The following is a 27,603-nucleotide window of genomic DNA, read 5'->3' as shown; positions in this document are numbered from 1 at the left end:
GTTTCAGCCCCCCTCTATAATTCTTCTTAATTTGATGAACATCTCTGGCACCACAGCTTACAGGCCTTCATCAAGATATTTAGAAGGTACTGTTGTATTTTTTTTTCCCAAAGCACTGCTCAGTTCTGGCTTATGGTGGTGTAGAGGATTGAACCTGGGACTTTGGAGCCTCAGGTATGAGAGTCTGTTTGCATAACCATTATGCTATCTGCCCTCCACCCTTATTTGGGGTATTCTTCACACCACTGTCTTGGTTCAATATTGCAGGCAAGTTACTTTGTTTTCCCATTAATCTTCACTCTCTGTGAAGACGAGGGCCAGCAGTCTTTGAAGGTACTGGTTGCAGTAGATGCAGCCACGAGCAATGGGTGGCAGGACCTTAACCAGAACCAGATGGTGGCCACAGAAGGAGGGGGTCTCGTTGGAACCAGGTAGGATGGATTAGGAGGACAGAACTGCACAGTCACCACAGATGCTGCCTGTCTGTACTGGCTGGTCATGACAGAGGCAGTCCAGAGGTGGACAGCAGCAGCAGAAGCAGCTGCCAGCAGTCACCAGCATGCAAGAAGGCAGATGACTGCAGTGGTGAGGGTGCTGGTCCAGTGGTGTACTATTGAGTAGGGAGTAGATTATTATTATTAATACCTTTGTTGTGAGTATCTCTGTCCTAGATTCATTTTTCTTTTTTCCCTTTGTTGTTAGTTCATCTGAGTTTCAAATTTGTGTTTATGCTGGGTATCCCATGTATGTTGCAGGTTTTTAAAAAAAATTTCTTTATTGGGGGATTAATGTTTTACATTTGACAGTAAATAGTTTATAATAGTAATAGTTTATAAACTATTATAATAGTAAATAGTTTATAATAGTAATAGTTTATAAATAGTAATAGTTTGCACATGCAAAACATTTCTCAGTTCTCCACATAACAATACAACCCTCACTAGGTCCTCTGCCATCCTTTTCCAGGACCTGTACTCTCTCCCCCACCCACACCAGAGTCTTTTACTTTGGTGCAATATACCAACTCCAGTTCAGGTTCTACTTGTGTTTTCTTTTCTGATCTTGTCTTTGAACTTCTGCCTGAGAGTGAGATCATCCCATATTCATCCTTCTATTTCTGACTTATTTCACTTAACATGAGTTCTTCAAGCTCCATCCAAGATGGGTTGAAAACAGCGAAGTCACCATTTTTAATAGCTGAGTAGCATTTCATTGTGTATATAGACCACAACTTGCTCAGCCACTCATCTGTTGTTGGACACCTGGGTTGCTTCCAGGTTTTGGCTATTACAAATCATGCTGCTAAGAACATAGGTATGCACAGATCGTTTTGGATGAGTATGTTGGGTTCCTTAGGATATATCCCCAGAAGAGGAATTGCAGGATCATAGGGTAGGTCCATTTCTAGCCTTGTGAGAGTTCTCCAGACTATGTTGCAGTTTTTGTTGCTGGTGCTGCTGTGGTGGTTGTGGGATGAGAGCAAACAGGAAGTGCTTCTTCTTCTAGCGTTTGCCCTTCTTCAGTAGCCAGTCAACAGCGTCAGGTTGAGCCTGATGTAAAGTTTCGAGACCTCCTTTGAATCTGGAGAGGTGGCAGTAGTTGACTATGTGGGTCATAGTCTGTCTGTGCTAATTTCCACCATCATGGCCACAAATCCTGAATACTATGGCTTTCTTTCTTTCTTTCTTTCTTTCTTTCTTTCTTTCTTTCTTTCTTTCTTTCCTCCCTTTCTTTCTTTTTTTCTTTTTTTTGTACTAGAACATGGCATATTTCTCACTGTTTGTGGTACTGTAGGTCAGATTTGGGACTTCTCAAATACAAGTCCTATATATCTCCTCTGAGCAATCTCCCTGGCTCAGAAACAGACTTTCAAAACCACTAATGACTTGTTTCAAGCTTTCTGACATCCAACAGATCACTGTTATCTCTGGCTTCCCATCAGATTTACCTGAGGTGGTTTTTAAAAATGAAAGGTCTATCTCAGATCAAAGGAATCTGAATAACAGCATTACCTAGATTCTTTAAATAAATGGTTTTAAACCTTAGTTATATGCTGAATCATCTAGAGAGCCTTAAAAGCCATCAGGCTGCAATCAAATTCCTTGGTGATGGGAGCATGTATACATTTTAAAACACTATATTGATACCTTCCATTGTGCAATAAAGACTGAGAACCACTGCTTTGAGCAATCTTCCGCTAGACCACGTATTTCCTCATCCTATCTTATGCACTTGATTTTTAGACCCAAGTACCATGATTTGCATTTTCATTAAATTTCCCTTTCAATCCTTTTGGCTTTGCTTTCCACCTCATTACCTTACCTAAAGCATTTAACTTTGCATTGACCTGAAAACTTGATAAACATTCAGATAAGTGTTTTTCACTTTTTAACTAATGTTTCCTTAGGCTACATAGAAACACTTCCCTACCTGATTTCTGATGCCTCAAATGTTAATAATAAATGGACGATGATTTGCATGATGATAAAGCTATACCCTATTGGAATATTTCTTTTTTGTTATTGTTTAGGGATAGGATACTATTTCCTTGGCATTCTACTTTTCCTCATCTACTTTGACTTAATAATTTAATATCAGTGTAAGTGAGCATGAACAATCTCTGCTAAAACATCTTGTTTTTTTGCTATACTATCAAGACTGACCTTCCTAATAATAAAATAACCCTTCTCATCTTTGTGATCTTTTCACTTACAATAATAAAAGTTAAGATATCTTCTTTAAAAGAAATTGTAGGTAGAATACAAAGAATTCTTTCCATAAGAAGTTGAGAAGGGGAGCATAAACACTGATACCATGTAGTATATTCTAAATATTTAATTCTGTAAGTCTTGTCTCTGCCCACATAGTTAGTACATATTCTTCATATACAGAAATATTCATGATCTGGCTGTGACTAGATGCAGAGGCTATTTGTGGTAGATCTGATTCAGACAAAATTTTGCTCCAATCTGCATAGAATTGCCAATCTTGTAAAAAAAGAAAAACACACTTTTTTTTTTATTAAGTTCTCAAAACAAACAACACTGGCTTCTGCTGGCAACTCAGGTGGAGATGAGCAGAGCTCTAACTTCCAGGTTGTTGAAGGCACTATATGTATCCAGATGGATCAACTGCTTTTGGGGTTATAACTGTTGTTTATTTGTGGATGACAGTTGAACAGTTAAATGATGAGGTCTCCAAGAAAGAAGATCTCTAGCTCTCTATGGATTTAAAGAGATCCACATTGTAGCTCTGGAACTTGCCAACTCTTCTGATCAAATACATGTGAAGTTTTCTTCCTTAATGCCCAAATTTCACAATATCTTTTCTTTCAGATTACAAGGAGTTGAAAGTAAGAGAGCTGGGAGTTGGGCAGTAGTGCAGTGGGTTAAGCGCACATGAAGTGAAGGCAGGGACCAGTGTAAGGATCCCAGTTTGAGCCCCGGGCTCCCCGCCTGCAGGGGAGTCACTACACAGGCGTTGAAGAAGTGTCTATCTTTCTCTCCACCTCTCTCCATTTCTCTCTGTCCTATCCAACAATGACGACATCAACACCAACAACAATAATGACTACTACAACAATGAAAAACACCAAGGGCAACAGAGAGAAAATAAATAATTTAAAAAAAATAAAAAAAAGAAAGTAAGATAGTGTTGGTCTGCTTCTAATTCTGCTTCTGGTACCCGAACAGGGACCGGAAAGATAGCTAATGAATTCAACCAATGTTTTAAAGAACCATAGCTGTGTACAGAGTACAAGAACATATTCTTTTATTTGCTTTACTTCCCATTAGACTGTCTGATTTACAAAATGCAACTGGAATCACTTAAATATATATATGGAAACTTTGATCTTCATAGAAACCATAACTTTCCTACCTAGAGAGTATTGTGAACCCATGTGAAGGCAACTACCCAGAAATTTATGCAAATTTTGTGAATTTGTTCTCAACCAATTCTGCAAAACAAAGTAAAGTAATATTTTTTAAATGACTGGATTAGTTGTTTTTCTCTGAGCAAACAGACATTTACAGTGGTAATGTATGCTGAAAACAGAAACTACAAGGTGATACAGATTTCTTAGATGACAGCAACAAGTTAGACAACTGCCAGTGTAAAGTTACTTTCTGTTATTGCCTCTGATGGGTTGTAGACTAAGCTGTGGGAACAATCTCTGGAAAATTTATGTCATTAGTCTAAGTACCACCTGGGGGTCAACACCAATGAAGGCCTATAAAGCTTTTGCTCCTAGAAATTCCTGTCAAAGAACTTGAATCATACTTACAAGATAAAAAATCTGAATGCAGACTACTAAAATATTTGCCTATATTGTCAAAAGAATGCAGTATAAACACACACACACACACACTTATTTATCACTTTGTATTAAGTTGCACTTCTTTACTTGGAATATAGAATAATAAAGGATGGCACAGGATGAAGTGCCAATAGAGAAAGTGCAGACAATAATTCCTTGGTATGTAAGTTGAGTGCAGGGGTTGTATTTCATTTACATAATGATAGTGAAGCCTCCTATCAAAACCAGTCAAGGAGAAGGAGCTTTGCGGCCATCCAAAGCTCAGAGCTCAGGTTTCAGGTGTGTAGGACTATGCAGAAACACAGAGCCAGCTTAATCACGTCTGGCCTCAAACTTATTTGAAACAGTGACTTTACATGTTTCATGGATTTATGTTATTAACTATTGACTTTCACATGGAGTAGCTTGTAGTTTTGTCTTTTCTTCCTCATTCTTTCTTCCTTTCATCCACCCTTCCTCCCTTCTCTTCTTTCCCTCCCCATTGCAGTGTGTTTAAATCATGAAATTTTCATGGCAACCACACTAACTACAATTTTGTGAACCATATACTCCAAGCTGTGTCAAACATCCTAATCTCTGCACCAAAATACAGACACAATTTTGGGAGGAATAAATATACTCTGCATACAAAATGCCTCTCTGAAATACTTTCTTTTTTAAATCCTCAAATACCTCTCTTGTCAAGATCTTGCAGCAGTGTTTGGAAAGCATTAGCACACCAACAGATGCTCAGAATCAAATGACTTAATAGGCATAAACTTTTTTTCCCAAATAATTGCAAAGCTTTGGTTTAGCCCTTTGCATACCTTGCATAGTTAATTACCTAGGTCTTAATGTTTACATGCAATGAGAGTATCTACAGCTATAAGCTACATAATTTATAATTGATGTAAATGGATGTTATTATGTCAATTAGGCAGCTGTGTCCTCCACCTCTTAGTAAACAGCTCTGAGTGATAAACTGAGACCGTGAAGAGGTACCTTCTTTTCTTTATAACAGATAAAAATAAATTACCTAGGTAGATCAGGCTGTCCAATTGTTCTCTGGTGAGGTGGATGGAAAATCCAGACCCTTTCTGGTGACCTGTTGACTGCAGCAAATGGTCAATTTCATCACGCAGCACTGCCATAACTTCTGGGTGTTGTAGAAGATAATACAGTGCCCAGAACATAGTTGGAGCAGTGTTTGCCACAGAGGCCCAGAGAAAGCCTAAATGATGTGCTGGGAGAAAATAAGTGAAAAGGAAGATTAATAGCGTTTATTACACTGATTAGATTTGCAGTGTGCTAATTAAAAGATGTTAGGACACAGACCCAGCCAAGGATCAGTGAATGCTAATGAGGACCAATAGGCTTCTGAAGTCTAATTTTCTGCTTAATGAGAATAGTTTAAAATGTAATGTGTGTGGGGGGGTGGGGGTGGGGATGAGATAAGAGGAGTAAATGCAGCTTAGTTATACTCTTTCTCATTATCACCATTAAGTATCTTGTTTTACCACCTCAGCAAAAAAAAAAAAAAATCAATTATCACAGAGGGTTGTTTCAGACTAAAACATTTTATCATTAGCCAATTAGAAAGAGCATAAAATTTTCAAGGTCACTATTTTGTCTTTTTATTTCAAAGGTCTACTGTAAATTATTTCATTTTAGACAAGTAACCATTCAGAAGTTCTTTACCTCCTATTTCAGTGTCTTCAAGTGCATAGTCTTTCTCCAGGATGTCTTGTCTCATTTTAACAATTTCCGATTTTCCTTGTGTCTTAAGGAAGCTTTCTGATGTCAGATGTTTGATAAGTCTTCTTCGAATAGACTTGACATTTCCTAGAAGCTCATTGGGTATGTCTGTTACTAGATATGGAAACTTGTCATCAAATTTTAAAAAATCATCTCTTAGTTCAGTAATAATTTTTTTCCTATCATCAGCAGGAAAATTCCCATACAAGGTTATAAATGTAAGTTCAAATATTAATGAATGTGAAAATGTGAACATTTCTGCCACAACCCAGTTGATGGTTTTTAACAGTTGGGGCTCAAAAACTTGCTTTAGATTCTCTATCATATTTTCCATGAGTGTGTCCAAAAATCTCCCTTGTAAACGTGGATAGCAGAGATGAAGCTTGTCATTCAGGCCATCGTTGGTTGCCAGAGAGTTTATGGAAAATACTTTCATTAATAGTATATTAGTAAATTTATGAAAGTTTAACTGTTTGTGATTTTTCATCACTGACTGGAATTGGAAAGGATCCAAGATAAATGTTATATATTTTCCTAAAAGAGATAAATAAATTAGAGTATGAGCTAATTTGGTAGCACAAACAAAAGTCCCTTAAAATTTCAACATATCTTAGTCATGATTATAAGTAGTTAATACTTCACATCTAGAAAAGTTGAAAAGAAAGCTTAATGAAAATCCAATGTTAGTCGATGGTCTACTATGTTTCCTTTTAAAATCAGAGATGACATACAAAAATAAAAACTCAAGAAGCTGAAATTAAATATTTTAAAATTCTTAATATAGATTCTATTTGTAATGTATTATATATTTTTTAAAGTGCACAAAACCAGTCCAGAAAAATAGTTCACTTGGGTAGTGTACTGTGTTGCCTTGTGTGTGACCCTGGCGCCCACCACACTGAAGTAAGTTTCCCATGTTGTGGTTTCTTTTTAGCTCTCTCTCTCTGCCTTTCTGATTCTGATTGAAAAAAGGAATCCCAGAGTGAGAAAGTTTTGGAAATGACAAAATAAACAGATAAGTAAGTAAATAAATAAATAAATAATAAATAAATAAATAAATAAAACAAAATGGGAAAAAAAGTAGTAACCAAACTGTCTCATGGCCTTTTTGCTTGCTTGTTTGGTTTATATTTTTATTACTTGGTATATAAAAAATTAACGTTTTGGGAGAATGAAGAATAAATCAGTGAGTTAAGTGGCTGAATCAGATGTTGCTCTGCTTTATAATTAGAGTTTGGTTCATATGGTGATTATCAACGGGAATAGCCAGGAAGCACAATAACTTCAGTGGCAAATACAGTGAGTTACACTGAACACACACAAGGTTACATCCCTGGAATCTTAGAATTTTGTACAGCAATTTAAAATCACTAATAAAAAATGGTTTTTAAAAGCTACTTAAGCCCCCCGTTTTTATTTTTATTTTATTTATTTATTTATTTTAACCAAGTATCCAACATGACTCTATTCTCTAAATAGTCTCAGAATCCCTTAAAAACTTCTCATATTCTCCCTCAATAATACAAACAAAAAACAAATTAAACTGGGAAGATGGTATTTCATTACCAGTTAGTTACATATCTTTTCTCCCTTAGTATCATCTTAACTTTGCTTTGATAAAATAATTTTAACTCAAGTACATAAAACTATGATATGAAGCAGGTAGTCATAAGTCAATGCCTAATTCAACTCTCACAGCAAACAGTGCCTCCTAGCTCCCAAATGCCACAGCACTTCTATTCTGTAGATGAGAAATAGTGACTGGGACATTTAGTAGTATGTCCAAGGCCACATGCTGGCTTGTGCCTGAAAAAGGATTAGGAACTTGAACCCATTCATTCATGCATTCCTCCTTATATTCATTCAATATTGATATTATTATCCTCTTATCCTATGGTCTGGCTGATTATTATTATTAAATAAATAATAAAAAATCCAGAGTGCTGATTGTAAATACAGATTCCAACCTGACTCTGTTTCATAAAGATGGTGATGTGAACTGTAGGTCTCTATTTCTGATAAGGAATTTAAGGAATTCATATAAAAGATACATGAAGGAACACAGATGAGAGACCAGTCATAATATGAAGTTTCTGCTTCAGATCCTGCAGGGATCTTAAAGAATCCCTCCCTTTTGCCCCCCCTCCCCCCACGCTCCTCATTCACCAGCTAAGTTAGTTAGAAAGTCAAGAGGTAGTCTGGAAGGAACACAGTAGACAAGCCATTGGATTCTCAAGCCTGAGGTCCCAAGTGGATGGCTGACATTACATGTGCCAGAGTGATACTCTGGTTTTCTCTCTCTCTCTCCCTCTCTCTCTCTCTCTCTCTCTCTCCCCCTGCCTGCCTGCCTCAATAAATAAAGAGAAGTTTATGGGGCAAAATCACATTGCTTTTTTTCATTGGTGGAGCCTTCATGAGTTTCCACATGCACTAATGTTTACACAGTATTGACATCTTCTCATTAGAGTGCTGATTTAAGGATTCCTTCTAACTCAAAGTAGCACACAACTAGTATTCAATAATGGCATTTAATATTTTTTACTTTCTAACGAATCAGAAGTTTAGGTGATCCCACAAATGTTAGCAACTCTTTGTTATCTCCCAGAAAAGACTAAGTTAAGACATTTAAGTTTATAGGGTCAACTGTATTTCCCATCTTTACCTTATCATTCCTCTCTTTGTGTACATTATGTGTGTGTAGTTATTTTAGATGAACAACTTCTCATTTGTTATTTATGGTGATCCACGTAACATCACGGAAAATTCAATTCAGTTTTGGTATATGATTTGGGATGAAGTTCTGAGTAACTTTCAACCCACTCTTAGAAACAAAATAAATGTGTTTTTTCCCCTATAATTTAAAAACACATTTTTATTTATTTTATTATTATCATTCCACCAGGGTTATTGCTAGGGCTCCGTGCCTACACTACAAACCCACCGCTCTGAGAAATCATTTTTTCATTTTTTTCCCTTTTAATTTTTATTTGACAGAACAGAGAGAAATTGATATGAGGGGGAGGGGACATAAAGCGGGGAGGAGAAAGACAGATAACCTGCAGAGCTGTTTCACCACTCATGAAGCTTCCCCCTCTAGGTGGCCTGTGGGAGGGTTGAACCCTGGTCCTTGCACATTCGTGAACTTAACTGAGTGTGCCACTTTCCAGCCCCCCAAACACACTTTTACATACATGAATATATAAAAACTATGATTTAAAGACAAGTCATTCTATTTCCCATTATCTTTTTGTAATAGAGTGGGCCAATCTAGGAGCAAGGGGGAAGTCAGAAATGACTGCTCATTCTAAATTGGCCTCAACGCTGCACTGCACCTACAAACTAACTTTACTAGACTTTGCCTGCGCCTGACATCTGATATGCAGGTAGACCCAGGTTACTGTCTGGAGAGATGGTGGCATGGCTGAAAAAGGGCTAGAAAGCTGGATCAAGGAGAGAGTAGCTCCCAAATATGGGGAAAGTATATAAATATTGTTGACTGTAAACCCCATCAATTTGATCTGGGGCCCAGATTCAGAACAGGAGCCTGTGTGACCTCTACATCCCTGTAAGTCTGACAGGTCTCACATTCTGTGGTCACAGCTAGGAACATTCCAGGCTGCACTAATTTCAGGACCCATCTTCCTCAGGTAATAGATAGAGTATTTTGTTGAACCTCACTTCAGAGAATGGAACATTCCTTGCCATTGTTGACTGACACTGAGGGTCAGGTCTGATAGGGGCCCACAGAAGGGTCCATTATGTTGTTCCTGACCAGTGACAGTGGCTAGAGGGATGTGTTAGAGGTCTAGGCCCATCATGTCTGTGTAGGAATCCCAGGACTTCTTGACTAAGGCTAAGGCCCCAGGTGATAGGGTGGCCTGATAGTGACTAAAGAGTCATCATTAAAATATGCCAGTTTCGGCAGACTTTAATGATGACTCTTTACTCACTATCAGGCCATTTCACCAGCTGTAGCCCTAATCAGGGGATCCTGAGGTTCCCAAACAGACTTGATGGACCTACAACTCGAATAAACCCCTCTCTCCATTGACACCCGTCATTTCTATCAGGAAAAACAAAACAGACCCATTTGTGAGCCCCCATAGGACCTTGCCCTCAACTTGGATCAACAATGGTAGAGAATGTTGTACCCTCCGAAGGGAGGATGGACAACATACTCTGTGCTACACCTGAGAAAGATGGCTCGATACTGAGGCAGCATGGGATGTTCCTACTCATGACCACAGAATGTGAGCTCAGATCTAGAGGGATACAGAGGTCACACAGGCTCCTAAGCTAATTATGGGCCCCAGATCACATCAAATCGATGGGGTTTACAGTCAACAATATTTATACCCCTTTCCCATATTAGGGAGCTACTCTCTTCCCTGATCCAGCTTTCTGGTCCTTTCCTCAGCCATGACATCATCTCCCCAGACAATAACTTGGATCCACCTGCATATCAGATTTAAGGTTCAGGCAAACAAACAAACAAACAAACAAAAAACACTAGTATAGCTACAGGCCCTTTGAAATATAACTAAAATATGCCTACTAGCTATCTACAAAATGGAGGACTCCCATCCAACACTTCATCTGCACTATTCCAGCCTTCAGGTCCATGATTGTTCAACAATTTGTTTGGCTTTGTATGTTAACTCTCTTTTCAGCCACCAGGTTCCAGACACTAGCAGGATGCGACCAGACTTCACTGGACAGACTAACCCACCAATGTGTCCTGAAGCTCTGCTTCCCCAGAGCCCTTCCCTACTAGGGAAGGAGAGAGGCAGACTGGGAGTATGGATAGACCTGTCAACGCCCATGTTCAGCAGGGAAGCAATTACAGAAGCCAGACCTTCCATCTTCTGCATCCCACAATGACCTTGGGTCCATACTCCCAGAGGGATAAAGAATAGGAAAGCTATCAGGGGAGGGAAGGGGATAAGGAATTCTGGTGATGGGAACTGTGTGGAGTTGTACCTCTCTTACCCTATGGTTTTGTCAATGTTTCCTTTTTTTTAAATAAAAAATTAAAAAAATAAAGAAATATGCCAGTCTCCTGCCCTTATTCAGTTTTTGTAATCCTTACCAGGACCCATGAGATATGGCATATGTACATCTATCCATAAGTTAGGGGAAAATATATACCTTAAAGTAAAAGTGCACAATTATTTGCAGTGAATCAATAAATGACGCAAGCAAGTAGAAAGACCTAAAAAGCCACCTTAAAGTACCTAATGGAACATTTTCTACTTAGACATAGATACCCTTCCCACCCACCTCCCATTACATGTCCTTCAATCACTCTAAACCTAACCTTGTCATATCTGGGAGCATGAACCCAGGGCCATTATGCAGTGCAGAATATAGGAGGTCTGGCTTCTGTAATTGCTTCTCCACTGGACATGGTCATTGTTGGTTAATCCATACTCCCCACCTGCCTCTCTTTCCCTAGTGGGGCAGGGATCTGGAGAGGAGTTTTTTAGATAGATAGATAGATAGATAGATAGATAGATAGACCAAACACCAAAGTTTCCTTCAATGCAGTGGTTCTAATGTAGGTCATGCAGATGGAAAGCAGCACATTATTCAAGTGAACTAGTTCACAGCCCTAAAATTTTAATTTTTTAATATTTATTTACTTCCTTTTGTTGCCCTTGTTGTTTTATTGTTATAGTTATTATTGATGTCGTTGTTGCTGGATAGGACAAAGAGAAATGGAGAGAGGAGGAGAAAACAGAGGGGAGAGAAAGACAGACAGACACCTGCAGACCTGCTTCATAGCTTGTGAAGCGACTTCCCTGCAGGTGGGGAGCTGGGGAGCTCAAACCCGGATCCTTGTGCTGGTGCTTGTGCTTTGCTTCACATGCACTTAACCCCTCTGTGTTACCACCTGACTCCCTAAAATCTTAATTTTAATAAGTTCCTTCATATAAGGACCTTATAAAAGAACAGTCATTAGTTAATTTAAAGTAATTTGTTTGTAGACAGTATTCTCACTCTTTTCAAATTTCTTTATATTCCAGGACCTATATTTTCTCTTTCTTATTTTTATTTTATTTCCTTCACTATCAAGGTATTGCATTTAATCTACTATCTTTCTGATTAAGATGTGGTTTGCTTTAATAGTAGATGTTTTGATTTTCTGGATTTTAGTTTTCAAGTGGGTTTGGAAGTACTAGTAACCCTGGAGATGTTAGCTGGCTTTCCAACTTTTAATCTTCAGTATAAACAATTTAAGCTAAGTTTTCCAAAATTAATATTAATTTAAACCATCTGTCCACCATCTGCTAATGTGAGATGCAAAAACCAGAGTTTCTTTGTAATCTTTAATCAGACAGTCAGGAAAATGCATATACATTCATAAAATGAATTTAGATTTCTTAACAAAGGAAATCTAAAAAGTTATTCTGAAGATCGTGTATTCTTGGTGCAAATTAACTTTTGTCCTAGTAATTTTTGTGTAAATTAATGTCAAGTGTTTATATGTAATTTGTCTAGTTCATAATGACCACAAGGTAGAAACTACATATTTTTCCATATTCAAGAGAAAAGAATGCTGTCATCCTTTAGAACAAATATTAAAGAGGGAGGTAGCGCAGTGGGTTAAGTGCAAGTGGCGCAAAGCACAAGGACCAGCAGAAGGATCCTAGTTGGAGTCCCAGGCTCCCCACCTGCAGGGGGGCCGCCTCACAAGCGGTGAAGCAGGTCTGCAGGTATCTGTCTTCCCATCTCTGTCTTCCCCTCCTCTCTCCATTTCTCTCTGTCCTATCCAACAGCGACGACAACAATAATAACTTCAACAATAAAATAACAAGGGCAACAAAAAGGAATAAATAATAAGTAAATAAATATTCAAAAAAGAAATATTAAAGAATTTCTGTCTGCATTTGTCTAAAATGTAAGTGTTACAACAGATCTCAATTCTGCAATGTATATGTTGGTTATATATGATGATCATGGATTCATATATAGGGTCATCCTCTTGTACAGTATATTTGAAATGAGATCAAACAAGTAATAACACTTTTGTTAGTAATTTTGTTTCCTTCCCTTTTTATTAGGTGACTGGGCTTTAAACGATTCACTCTAGCACTACCATATAATCAACACACAATCCTTTAACTCTACAGCTTTTTCACTTCCTCCAAAATTACTTCTCGGAAGCTGAAGTTACATGGTGTAAAGTATGTCAGTAAATGTGAGGGGAAAAAAAATTATGTCATTCATCCTGATGTCCTATACATAAAAGTTTGGTATCTAGATTATTAGAAATGTAATTTGATGTTTTCATTTCAGATTTTTGGTGCAATACAGAGACACACACTCATCCATGGGAATTCAGAAGAACAAATTGACTTTTGGGAACAGAAATGTTCAAGCAGCAACAAACGTTTATTTTATTTTAAATGAAAAATGACCATAATTATAACATTTTACTCTTTGTGTTTTGGTGTTCTTGGAATGGATTTTTAAAGAAAATTTCAAGTTGAAAATATTAGCAGGAAGAGTATACTATGAATCAATTTTCAATATTATGAGAATGACCACATTATGTACTGTTGCTTTTATTAGAGAAATTCCACTAGCTGTTGACAATGATATACAGTGGTTCTTCACTGGGCTGACATCTATGGCGAATGATTCTGCTGTGCCACCACACAAAATCAATTAGAGAACTATTTTCTGCGACAGGTCACGAATTTATATGGTTTCTCATGAAAAGATGTGCCTTCTGATTTCTTTATTAAGATGACATCTGTGTCTCTTGAGACTTTTGGGGATGACAATCATTTGCTCACCAGGCAAGAACATACACTCACGGAAATCACATCACAGGACAAAGGTGGAGAACTCTTTGTCATTTCACATTTTCCAATGGATATGCTTTGAAGACTTTTCATAGGAACAAGATATCTTAATAGTAATATTCACAGGAATTTAGTTACACTCTATAAGAAAAAGGGAAAGAGTAGTACATCTTCAACTGTGGTTATCTACTATTGATTTATGAAACATTAAGTATAGTCAAATTATTTTGACATTAGAAATCTAGCAGGCTTCTCAGTCTCTAAGATTGTGATATCCAGATAGTTTTTTTTTAAAAAAAAATAATGTTATTCAATTCTGCCACAAGTTTCTGCTTAATTGTCTTTGATGGTTTCCGCTTAACGTTTTATAAATAAAATAAAAATTTTCAAAATTCATTGTACCTACTCACTAGAGTACAGTATTTAATTAAAAAATTAAGAGGGGCTAGACAGTGGCCCATCTGGTTAAGCACACACACTACAGTGTGCAAGGACCCAGGTTCAAGCCCCTGGTCCCCACCTGCAGGGAGAAAGTTTCATGAGTGGTGAAGCAGGAGTGCAGGTGTCTCTCTGTCTCTCTGTCTCCCTCTTCCATCTCAATTTCTGCCTATTTCTATCCAATAATAAATAAATAAACAAACAAATGAATAAAAATGTAAGTAAAAGAGTTTTGGGGGTGCTTAGGATTCATACCTTTGATATTCCTCTGCTCCCAATGGACTTTCTCCCATCACCTTTTTATGGCAGATAAAGAGGAATGAAGGGAAAAGAAACAGAGACACCAAAAAGACTGGTTAGGGTAAGATGAAAGGAGTGAAGCAAGGAAAGAGACATGTGTGAAGATCGTACAAATAAAGAATACCCAGAGTCAGTGAAAGAAGTAGGTGCTATTTCAAGAGAGGGAAGAAAATGAGAGAGAGGTGAGAACACAGTTCTCTGGCATATGTGGACCTAGGAACTGAACTAGGGGGCCTCATACCCATAAGTCCCACACTCTACCTACTGAGCTCCCTTTCTAACTGAATAAATAGTGTTTTAATCTAATCTGAGCAGCTATACATATGGTCACTGCAGCTCTATTAACTGCAGCCAATGTCTGCAAATAACCTAAATGGGCCAAAGGACAAATGAGTGGACAGGAAGTTATTTTATATTCAGGCTGGAAAACTAGTCAGTTATACACAAAGATATAGCTAGTTCTTCAACAATGTGAATGCAAAGAAGAAATAAAAGAAAAGAGAGTCAGGCGTTAGCGCAGCGGGTTAAGCACATGTGGCGCAAAGCACAAAGACCGGCAAAAGGATCCCTGTTCCAGGCCCCCGGCTCCCCACCTGCAGGGGAGTTGCTTCACAGGCAGTGAATCAGGTCTGCAGGTGTCTATCTTTCTCTCCCCCTCTCTGTCTTCCCCTCCTCTCTCCATTTCTCTCTGTCCTATCCAACAACAAAGACATCAATCATAACTACAACAATAAAACACGGGCAACAAAAGGGAATAAATAATAATAAATAAATATATAAAAAGAAATAAACAGAAGAAGTAAAAAATAAGTTGAAGAATGCAGGGAAGCATAAGCATGCCTATATGTCAAGGTTAAAGACCCAAGAGTGAAACAAGTGAAATGTGTATGTGAAGAATGGGTAATGAAACACCAGCCTAATATAGACAGTAAGAGTCACAGGAAAAGATAAGTGGGTTACCATTCTTTAAAATTAGAGAAAAGAGGGTCTGTGATACACATGGTATAGCATACATGGCACAGCGTGCAAGAACCCCTGCTCAAGTGCCTGTCCTCAGCTGAGGGAAGAATCTTATTCAAAAGTGTTGAAGAAGTGCTACAGGTGTCTCTCTCCCTTCCTGTTCCCTTTCAATTTATCTCTGTCTCTATCAAAAAGAAAGAAAAATTAATTTTAAAAAATGGCCACCAAGGTGTTAGATTTGAGCCCCAGCAACAATCTGGTGGCAATGTAATAAAAGAGAAATTAGAGAAAAGGCAGTAAGAACAGTCATGAGACATGGGTGATATAGTAAATGTATGCTGGGCTAGCTTTGCAGGCGGGAGATAGACCAGGAACTCATGGCTGAGCGGGAACGCAATCCAATGTGTTTTTTAATCAGAAAAGAATCTGCCTTTAAATATCTTCTAAGACTAAGGAAGTGGTAGGGTGGAAAACAGGAAGTGACTAGGAGAGGAGGTGGAGTGGAAAAAGAGCTCGAACCAGTGGGGATTAAACCAATGGGGATCTAACCAATGGGGATTAAACCAATGTCCTGTGGATAGGGCAAGTCTTAGACAAAACAATGATTATGAAAATAGACCACAACATCAAGCAATGCAGCAGACCTGGCATTTGTTGAACAACAAATGTACAGGCATATAACTCAAGTCACAGTCTAAATAATTATCTTTTTTTTTTTTATCGAGAAAGTAAATGAAGTTACCTGAGCTAAGAGTTGTAGGTGAGAAGCTCTAACACTGAGCATCTAACCAGAAGTCAGACAGCAAAACAGTGTGACAATTTCTTCTGCAAAACTAAGTCTTGGGAACACAAATACAAATAGACAAATTTATAGAAGGGAGTAGGCAGTAAAGGTGAGATTCTATGTAGATGATTGCATGTAAAGATGACCAAAATAAACTGTTTCCTAGATATGCAATGGTAGATACACAATGTTATGCATATACCACTCAAGAGTTGAATAACTGGACCTTAGTGCTAAACATAGACTCTTAACGTGTCATCAGTTGTAATAAATGTACCACACTGATATAAAATGTTATTAATAAGATAAATCTGTCCAGATATTTGGGAACTCCCTATCTTATCTGATAAGAACAAGATTCTTTTTTAAAAAATCCATTAGCACATCTTAAGGTTTGTTATTTCTAAATACAAACTAAACCAAAAGAAAGTGATGATAGTTAAATGGGACTTCCTTAATATCCTCAAGAAAGTTCTGTAGTTTGTATTTGACTATGAGCATCACCATACTTGAAAACATGTTTTGCATGAGCTTTCCAAATAAAAGAAGAACGCAAAACTTCCATATTTTTCCCCGAGAAAAACATAACATTAGAGAGCAAGAGAGAAATGCTAACCGATGTAAGGCACTTACAGAGGGCTTACCTGCAAGGCGAAGTGTGAAAGTGTCACCATGTCGTGTTTGAAGAGTTTTTAGAAGACCTAAGGGATTCTTTTTTAATTTCAGGGCCACACCAATGTAAGGAAGCCAGCCTTGTATCAGAGGAGGCTCACCAGGTCTCCTAATGGGAAGAAAGAGAAAAAAAAAGGAATCATTTTTAGCTCAGGCATGTGAATTATTTATTAGTCACAAAGTATATTGAATGTATTTCACAGTTTTTACCATTATCTAATTCAATAATTCTTGATAATCATAGTAGTAATTGGGCAGTGATGCACCTGGTTGAGCTCCTGGTTGAGCACACATTACCATGCACAAGAACCCAGGTTTAAGTTCCCGGTCTCTTGCTCCCAGTTGAAGGAGGGAAGCTTCAGAAGTGGGTAAGCACTGCTATAAACTGTCTCCCCTATCAAATAAAAGAAGAAAAAGAAAAAAAAGGAAGAAATAAAGAAATAAAAGAAGGAAGAAGGAGAGAGAAAGGAAGAGAGAAAGGAAAGGAAAAGAAGAGAAAAGGGAAGGAAAGGAAAAGAAGAGAAAAAAGAAGGGAAGGGTAGGGGAGGGGAGGGAAGGGAAGGGAAGGGAAGGAAAGGGAAAGGGAAGGGGAGGGGAGGGAAGGAAAGGGAAAGGGAAGGGAAGGGGAGGGGAGGGAAGAGAAGGGAAGGGGAGGGGAGGGAAGGGAAGAGAAGGGAGAGGAGGGGAGGGAAGAGAAGGGAAGGGGAGGCGAGGGAAGGGAAGAGAAGGGAGAGGAGGGGAGGGAAGAGAAGGGAAGGGAAGGGGAAGGGGAAGGGGAGGGGAGGGAAGGGGAAGGAGAAGGGAGGGAAGGGAAGGGGAAAGGGAGGGGAGGGAAGGGGAAGGGGAGGGGAAGGGAGGGTAGGGTAGGGCAGGGCACCTGGGAGTGGCAGATTCATTTTGCAGACACTGAGCCCCATCAATAACCCTGGTAGAAAAAAAAATCAGACATGTATTTATTGAACCCCCTTACTATGTATGACTTTGGAGTAGAGTAATTCAATTCACTTTTAGTAAGGAACTTTTTTGAGAATGTGTATCTTTTAAGATCCAAATGAGAGCCTGAAATGGCATACATATTCAGGAAACATTCTGTATTTGAAGGTCTTGCTGTGCTCTGGGTACTAGATAGATATCAGGCTAGCTTATTTGCCAAAGTCAGGCTCTTGCTTTCAGATACCAGTTAGACTGTAATTATATAATTAGAAGAGGGTCAATGAAAAGAATAATCCTGGAGAGTCATTCATGCACTTGAAATGATTACATCCTCAATATTATTTCCATGAAGTTTATTGCAATGTATTATTTTATGAAGTTTTTAATTCATACTTCAAATGAATAAGAATTTTGTTCAAATTTAAAACAATAGTTTAAAAAATACATAAAGCATTTTCCATGAAAAATTGAAATAGTCTAAATTAAAAAAATTAGTTCTTTGGGTGGGGGAGATGGCATATGGTTTAGCAGAGACTCCTATGTCTGAAGCTTCAAAGTCCCAGGTTCAATCCCCCATACCACCATAATCCAGGGCTGAGTAGCACTCTGGTAAAAATAAAATAAAATAAAAATAAGATACAATAAGAAAAAGAATTAGTTCCTTCTCTTTTTGACCTATAATCCCAGCAACATTGCACTTCAAAATTTCTTCCTAGTCATTCATTTGGTGAATTCAATCTGATTTAAAGCAATAAAAACCCAAAGCCATTCAATCTTAGAAGGGATTAAATATTCAAAAGATCTCTGATGATTCTCTGTCCCATCTGTGAAGATAACTTATTCTACATCCAATACAGCCCATTTTGATTAATCATGAGATATTACTAGCTCAGATCTACTCAAAGATCAAGATTATAATCATGCTCAGCTCGGACTTTTGTGTAACTAGATTAATTTCACCAGAAGCTTTTATTTTCTCACAATCGAAAAGGGTGGAATTAAACAAAAGAAACATCAGGTTTTTAAAGAATACAATGTTAAGTAAAAAATAATAAATCTGTAGAGTGATTAAAATAAAGAAAATGGATGTCAAGATTGCTTTCTGTTTCAAGAAGACAAGTCACTTTTATATTGGTTTACAAAATGTATGCTATTGTTTAAATAAGCCTATTTAGAAGTAGAAAAAAATACGCTGCATAAGATATGGGTCAGGCTGGGACTGAGTCTCTGAAATCACAAGTTCAATCCCCTGTAACACCATCAGCTAGATCTGTGCAGTGCTCTGGTAATATATATAGATCTGGGTGATGCCACATATACTTCAATGCACAAAGACCTGGACTGAAGTCTCCAGTCCCCACATCAGAGGGAAGCTTCACAAGTGGTAAAGCACTAATATAGGCATCTCAATTTCTCTCTGCCATATGAAATAAATCAATAAATATGGATGCCTCTTTCTTGAGCCTCCATTGTTTTCTTGAAAACAGGCTTCATGTAGCATACTGCTACTAAAAAGTGAAGAAAAAGGCATGCACACATGATCATCAAGCAGGATTCCTGAGTCAGAAACTACCACGACCCATGTGCTATCAAAGAGCTTTCAAAACTGGCACGTTATCTAATTCACAAAACTTATTTTCAAAATAGTAATGCTCTACTGTTACTCTGGTTTGTTTAATGTTCTTGAGTGCTGTTGCATTGTGAAAAAGATTTTGGAAATCTTTTTGTCATATTCTGATTTAATGCAATAAATTTCCATCCGCTGTGCTTGACATTTGGTCAAAAGCTACATTCTCCATGTATTTGGGGGGGGGGGCTCAGAAAACCATAGGAATATTAACTCAACATCAAAAGACAGGGGAACATTAAGAAGGAAGTTTTAGAAGTTCATTACTTTTTACAGCTGCATTCACTTTGATAGCAATACACTTAAAACTATTAAATACTATGCCACGATTATGTATATTTCAAAGAAAAAGAAATATGATACTAGTTCGACTGATGGCCCATTAAAGACAGAAAACAAAAATCTATCTTCATCAGTATATTTGTAAAAATTATTTGGAGAGAGAATGACATCATCACAATGATACAGAAAGGCCTGTTAGCAAAGTATAATGTAAATACTGCTATCTCTCTTATGTCCTACCACTTTGAAAGTGAAATGCCTGCTTCCGATTGCTTATAAGAGGATATACTGCTTAATATTTGTTGAGAATGACTTGAAAAAAGTCAAGTCCTAAAGCAAAATCAAAACAAAGAATAACCAAAAATATGGGTCATAATTCCATTCAAACCATATGCATTTCTCCAAATATCCTCTTTGTAGGACTTCCAGAGGCATGGCCGTGGAGTTACAGTGAACAGAACAGACTCTCCCCCCCCCAAAAAAAAATAACTACAACTATTGAACTTAACAAACCTCAACAACTACAACTGAGACATCTGCAGAAGCACTACAGCCTCAAATGGGTGCTTGCACACATCTCTGGGGTGAGAAGGGGTATGAGATTGAAATCAAGCACACAGAAGGTAAGAACTCCTTCACATGGAATACAGGTCCATGAAAAATTAAAAAAAAAATTTAAAAAAATTAAAAAAAAATGAAAGACTGAAAGTGGAGGAGGTGGGCAAATAAAGTAAAAAAAAAAAAAAAAAAAAAAGAACTCCTTCACAAGATGACACCATTTTCCCTCTATGTGCAGCAGTAGTCAGAACAACACACAGTGGTGACTGTGAGAGAAAGGAAGTTATGAGCTTTTAATACATGATTAAAATAAGGGGTGTTGGCCTACTGAACTACAGGCAAGAACATACCACAATAATATGGGACATTTCTGATCTAAAGGAAAAGTTGAGCCCTGCTTCTCTGAACACAGCTGCTGTCTAGCAGCAAACCCCTGAGGCTTTGTTTCAAACTGAAATCATATAGAGAAACCATATATACACACCACACAGAGCACAAAACAGCTCAAGGAAATAAGAAGAAACATAATGCCCCCACATCCACATATTGTTCACCTGTACTTCTTATTCTTTTTTTTTTTCTTCAGGTCAGCACTTTCCTAAACAATGAATACTTGTCAAAGTAATTTCCTCTTTTCCATTTTTCCTGTGGTCATTGTAGGCTATCAATCTGAATTGTTCCAATAATCTCCTAAACAAGTGGAGCCTATTCAACATATATGCCAATTCAGGAAAAATAAAAGTATGCTTGTATAAATTCTTTCAATCAGATTACTTATTAATAACTAACAGTGACTTAATATTTTAAAATTTTCTTGAGATGTAAGTGTGTGTGTGTGTGTGTGTGTGTGTGTGTGTGTGCTTAAAGCTTTTGAGTACATATAACTAGTGTGCACTACATTACCTAAAACACTGACACTTATAACAAACTGTTATGGAGCAAGAATCTTTTGAGGCTGCTTTGTTTTACCTTCCACTGACTTAGTTTGGAAGCTACTTATTTGGGAAATGTAGTGTTCCTGATAGTCTCCTGAAAAGCTTTTTTTATCCATTCTCATTTGCTTTCAGTGGAAGAATGAGGATATTTAAAAATGTCCCACAGGTCTTGATAATTAAAGATCAGCATGTTATTAAGGATACTGGGGAGAATAAATCACAGTGCAGGACTACAAGGATGGAAGATGCCCAAAGAGGTAGAAAAGGTAGAGGATATGGCTTGGCTGACCCACCAACAGTCTCTGTGAGATCCCTACTCACAGAGTAGTGCACGGCTTTGTCTGGAAACTGGGTGGGAGTGACAATCAACTGGCAGCATATTAGTAATGGACGAGAAGGTGGAAGACCATGTTCAAACCTTTGCCAGGACATAACTCTAGGAATCCAAAGACATCAAGATAAATAATTGTATAATAGGGCTCATCAGATCTACAAAACGGAAAGTGAAAGGGAAAACTCAATTTTATTTAGTATTTATACAAAATAAACAATTTTTAATCTAGAAGTGACTCAATTATTCATTTACCTATTTACTTGATGTGACAGAGATAAATCAAGAGGGGAAAGGGAGATAATACAGGAAGACACCCACAGCACTGTTTCATTGCTAGTGAAGCTTCTCTCCTGCAGGTAAAGACCAGGTGCTTGTGCATAGTGATCTGTATGTTTAACTAGATGCTTCACTGCCTGGCTCCTCAACTTAAGTAATTTTTAACTGGGAGTATGTTTTATCTACATCGATAGAAATTAGGGCAGATTAGAACCCCAGCAGCACATAAGAGGTGTTGTGGTAATGAGGAAACTTAGAAGCTAAGATATCTCTCCCCAACTCTCTCTCTCTCTTAATGTCTTTGTATAAGAATAAAAGAAAAATGGAGCAGTGGCTTGCAAAAGAGGATGGCCTCAGATCCACCAAAGCAAATTAAAGGCAAAACAAAGGAAAAAAATCTAAACAAGCTGAAAATCAACAACTGTTCTGAGAGTTATGAGAGAATGGATATCACATGACAAAACACTGCTCTGACAGCTAGAGAGACAGGTAAATAAAGAGAACCATAGCTTGCTAGGAACAGAAATGACACATCATCTTGCATCTTGAAGAGTAACTGTTGGGAGTCGGCGGTAGCACAGCAGGTTAAGTGCACATGGCACAAAGGTCAAGGACCAGCATAAGGCGTCACTTCACAAGTGGTGAAACAGGTCTGCAGGTGTCTATCTTTCTCTTCTCCTCTCTGTCTTCCCCTCCTCTCTCTATTTCTCTCTGACCTATTGACGACATCAATAACAACAACAATAATAAACACAACAATGATAAAACAAGGGCAACAAAAGGGAATAAATAAATAAATATTTTAAAAAAGAGTAGCTGACAAATGCTGGAGACTGAATAAGTACTAATTTGTGATGCAAAATTCCCAGGGGCCTGGCTTCAGAAGGACCATCAGTGTTCACAGAAAGAGCAGTCAATCATATGAATAATATTAATAGGTATATACCTTTAAATAAATTGAGTCAATAATGATATCCATTCTAGAAAAGGCAAATATGTAAAGACATTTCAAGCATCTCTCTACGACTGGCTGGGTCGAAGTTTGGTACTTTCTACTCAGAAGGTGGTTTTCAATGACCTGAGGTATTTTGACCAAAGTCAGTTTCTTCCTTTACACAATGATATTTTGTCTTTGTTACTAAATTTTCACTTTTTTTTCCTTTACTTGATCTTTTTCTCATTTTATTTTTTTCAATTGTCTCATATTTCTGATTATTCTTATAATTTCCTCTTCATCCTATTTTTTTCTCATGTTTGATTTAGTTTCTAATAGCTGTTTTATTTACTGCTTTTATTTAATGTGTTTTTCATGTGACATATCATATTTTGGATTCTTTTGGGTCGTATTTCTCACTGCTATTTCCCCCTCCAATTTGAGGAGACACTGTAGTACCACGTTTTCTTCCCCATCCTAGTAGCATGCTATAGGGACCTCTATCATTTCTGCTGAGATGGAGATATACATTGGCAACTGCCACTGATAAGAATACCCGTTGCTTAAGAGAATTCAGTCATGGTATTTCTTTGTTGGGAAAGACATGGCCTTGGAGATCATTAATAAGAGTCAACAGGACTCCTCTAGGAGATTACCCTGCAAAGCCAAAATAATTAAGGTATTGATTCATGCCAACATGACATTATTTGAATTGATGGAGTCTAAGGAAACTCTTCTTTCTCAGGGAGTACACAAGTAGAGGAGAGATATTTGACTACCAGTGCATGGGCGGGGATCCTTTGCCAAGAGTCATTTGGATATCTATAGTATAATTTGTGGGCCATAAAAAAGTATCATCTTATAAATTAGCACTTAAATGCTGCTCTGAAAAAAAAAAAAACCTCCCAGATTTATTGAATTTCATATCCCTCCTGTGATTATCACCTTATCAGTGTCAGAACAATTGATTTTGAGGATTGTGCAAGGCCTAAAGTCTGGACATTTCCCTACCCCTAATACAGTAGAATATGCAAAGATGAAAAACAAATTAGATTAAGAGAATTCTGTCAGGGAGTATTCACTGTATTGTATTACAGTCAGAAGGGCACTGATCAGAGAACCAAAGGAAGAAAATCTGAGAATATTAGTCCTGAGTCCTTATTCATACAAAGACACCATGGAGTGCTGTCTGACTCTTACCCCACAATCATTATCAACTGTCTGTCTGTCTGTCTGTCTGTCTGTCTATCTATCTATCTATCTATTTTCCCTTTTCTTGCCCTTGTTGTTTTTCATTTTTGTTGTTTTTATTACTGTTATTGGTATCATTGTTAGATAGGACAGAGAGAAATGGAGAGAGGAGGGGGAAACAGAGAGGGAGAGAGAAAGATAGACACCTGCAGACCTGCTTTACCGCCTGTGAAGTGACCCCCCTTCAGGGGGGGTCTCCAACTCAGATCCTTACGCTGGTCCTTGCGCTTTGTGCCACCTGTGCTTAAGTCGCTGCGCTACCACCTGACTCCCTCATTATCAACTTTTCAGAGTGATTTGTTCATGATATATCTCTATGGGAATAAGCAGTTAAAAAAAACCCAGACACAACAGTATATATATTTTTGTAAAATACTCTGGTGATACAAATGCAAAAAGAAAGATCTAATAAATCTTAAGGTGTCAATAACCATTATTTTCAGATGGTAACACGATGGAGGCTGGATCATTGGTGTCTTCTAAGTTTTATGACTTAAACACACCGCTTTTGATGAGCACTTGTATATTTTGTAGACTGTCCTTCACTCTGAGTCATCTTATGTTTTCTCATGATTACACTGAGACAGTAACATCTTTGGAAGGAATAACAAGTCCTTTTTCAGTGTATTCCTTTTGAGATTTTATTTTATTGCTATTTTGGTGTTAAATGAAAAGCCATATGCAGAAGGAATTGTCTTATTAAAAGTAGACGGCAAAAGAGGTACACTCTACAAGTTTTATTCTAAGAATAAGTGCAGCAGTTAGAGGTGAGGTGGCTAAGTGGAGAAACAGCCTGAGAGTCACCATAAGGACAAGTAGGACACACCCCACCCACAGGCCTAAAATGAGGAGCAGACATTGTGGAACAGACTGTACAAAGTATGGACACATGGTGTCATTTAGGATAACTGATTACTTCCACCAGGGCCCAGGTAATGTTATCGTTGCAGGCAGAGTTTGTGGAGGGAAGGGTGCTCTTCTGAGCAGCTGCCAAACTGACAACTGGGGGTTTCTGACTGTCTCTTCAAAACTTAGTGAAGGAAGCCTTGTGGCACAAAAAAACCTTAGTGCATCTCATGTGAACAGTTATGAGACAGGTTATTCCCCCCTTGTTTATGATAAATCATTCTTTACTTTTTTAAAGGACTCTCCAGTCATATGTTGAATAATAATGATCTGATTAATATTTGTTTACTGTGACAATCAGACCTACTGTAATCTCTTTTTGGGGTGAACATTAATCCATCTCTATCTAGAAAAAAATATACATTTCATTACCAAAAGTAATCTCTATTGTACTGTGCGCTTAACCTTCATTTTCTCCCAGTTCTATAATCTCTCAAATCCACTGGTGCTGTGTGATTGGCATCTGGTGTTCACACAACCTCTGCCTCACAAAGAACAAGTGAAAAATATCCCTTGATGAAAATGCCACTTTTCAGCCTATCAATGATTTAACTCCTTCCCCCTTTTATAACTCTCTCCCTCTTCTCTCTCTCTCTCTCCCTCCCTCCCCCCTCTCTCCTCTCCTCTTCTCTCTCTCTCTTAATCATTTTAGAAAAGCTTATTAAGTTTGAGAGTTACAAATAAGAACTACACTCTTGAAATATTTCGACACTATTAGAAAGGCAGTTCATATAAAACTTGATTTAATATCCTAGTGACAGAGATATTTAATGTTCAAGCACTTTTGGCCAAAACATGAAATGTAACTGTAATGTAAAAGCAAGCATTGCTGAATAGTGACATTTTCTGTTATGGATACGGAGTCAGAATGAAACTAGGATGAACATAACTAAATATGTCTTCCCACCCTAGAGTGTAACTATTCAGGCTATATCCCATTTGAATCTTGAACTGTTCATAAATGCAATTGTGCAATTGCATGCGCTGAATGAAGCTTTCGTCTGCAGAATGTGCCTTGTAGATTCAATTCCATTAGCAGATTTATACTAATGCTTGATCAAGTGAGTGATTTGCAAATGCTTCTTTGGATAAGAAGTCAAACCATATCCATGTAGGATTTCACTCAGAAATGTCAGTCAAAGAGGTTTTTGACTGCTAGGTTATTTTTAAAATTTTTTTTAAAAAACTATCATTTAAAATTTGAGTCACATGAAAACTTTACGAACATACACTTTTTTAAGAACTTGACCCTAGGTTACCCAGGTATCCTTGAAGCCTTTATTCACACTCATGTTCACTATTACAAAAACCTCCATTCAGTTTTGCTTACTGCATGGCTCAGACTGCGGGCTCAGAGCACTACTGTCCAGTTTGGTGACTTTGGCTAACTTACTTAACCTGTCTATGTCTTGAGTTTGTCAGCCATAAATGAGTATGATTCACTTTCTTCATGTGACAATAAAGGTAGGTGTTAACTTGCACATGGTGATTAGTCAAAATGCGAGCTGATACTCATTATTATTTCTTTATTTCCAAATGCAATGTTTTAATACAACAAGAACTGATGACCGGTGACATATGAAAGCAGCATAGTGATGTTACATTATTATAGGATATTGCTTTTTTTGCTTTTGCTAATTTAGTTTACAGTGAAGAACACCCCCCCCCACTTACTCAGGACCTTTTGCTTTGATACGATACAACTTGTCCACATTTCACTCTATGCCTTCCCTCCTTCCCCTCATGTATTAAGTTCTGCTTGTAAGTGAGATCATTTGCTATCTGTCCTTTTCCTCTTGGCTTATCTGATTCTATGGATTTCTGTATATTGATTTTGTATCCTGTCACTTTACTTTATTGTTCAATAATATCCAAGGTTTCCTACTGGACTCTTTAGGGTTTTGCACATATACAATCTGCAAATAGCAACAGTTTTTTTGTTGTTGGAATGCACTGGATCGACCTTCTTGTGGTGCATCCCGTGAGTACCCATTCATTGGGGAAACTGACGATCCTTCCTAGCCGACTAAATCCACATGGATCCCAGTCACTTTCAAAGCCAGCAACAAGCAGCTCCTGACAGCTTTCAACCTGACCTGATGACTGGCTATGTAAGGAGGGCAAACGCTAGAAGAAGAAGATTGTTGTAGTTATTATTGTTACTGATGTCTTTGTTGTTGGATAGGACAGAGAGAAATGGAGAGAGGAGGGGAAGACACAGAGAGAGACAGAAAGACACGTGCAGACCTGCTTCACTACCTGTGAAGCGATTCCCCTGCAGGTGGGGAGCCAGGGGCTCAAACTGGGATCCTTATGCCTCTGGTCCTTGAGCTTCGCGCCACGTGCGCTTAACCTGCTGCTCTGCCGCCCAACTCCCCAAATAGCAACAGTTTTATTTTCTTCTCTTCCCTTTGATTCCTTTCTCTTATTTAACTGCCATGGCTATGACTTCCAAGGCAATGTTCAATAGTAGTGGTGATAATGGGTAGCCCTGCCTTGTACCAGACTGAAGAGGGAAAGTTTTCAATTTCTCACCATTTAGTATGATGT

General features: G+C 37.9%; 1 protein-coding gene across 1 annotated transcript in view; it reads right to left on the bottom strand.

The window, feature by feature from the left end:
- The window catches only part of LOC103117318 (cytochrome P450 7B1), a 218,352-nt gene that overhangs the window by 15,538 nt on the left and 175,211 nt on the right, over window positions 1-27,603 (bottom strand). Inside the window, exons 2-4 of the mRNA XM_060200866.1 lie at window positions 16,990-17,126; window positions 5,996-6,586; window positions 5,334-5,540 (exon numbers count right to left, since the gene is read on the bottom strand). Of these exons, the coding sequence (XP_060056849.1) occupies window positions 5,334-5,540; window positions 5,996-6,586; window positions 16,990-17,126 (935 nt within the window). The remainder of the gene's footprint in view (window positions 1-5,333; window positions 5,541-5,995; window positions 6,587-16,989; window positions 17,127-27,603) is intronic.

This window comes from Erinaceus europaeus, chromosome 1 (assembly GCF_950295315.1).
Source record: "Erinaceus europaeus chromosome 1, mEriEur2.1, whole genome shotgun sequence".
Taxonomy (NCBI): Eukaryota; Metazoa; Chordata; class Mammalia; order Eulipotyphla; family Erinaceidae; genus Erinaceus; species Erinaceus europaeus.
The sequence above is the reverse complement of the archived record's forward strand: the minus strand, read 5'-3'. Positions and strand labels throughout refer to the sequence as shown.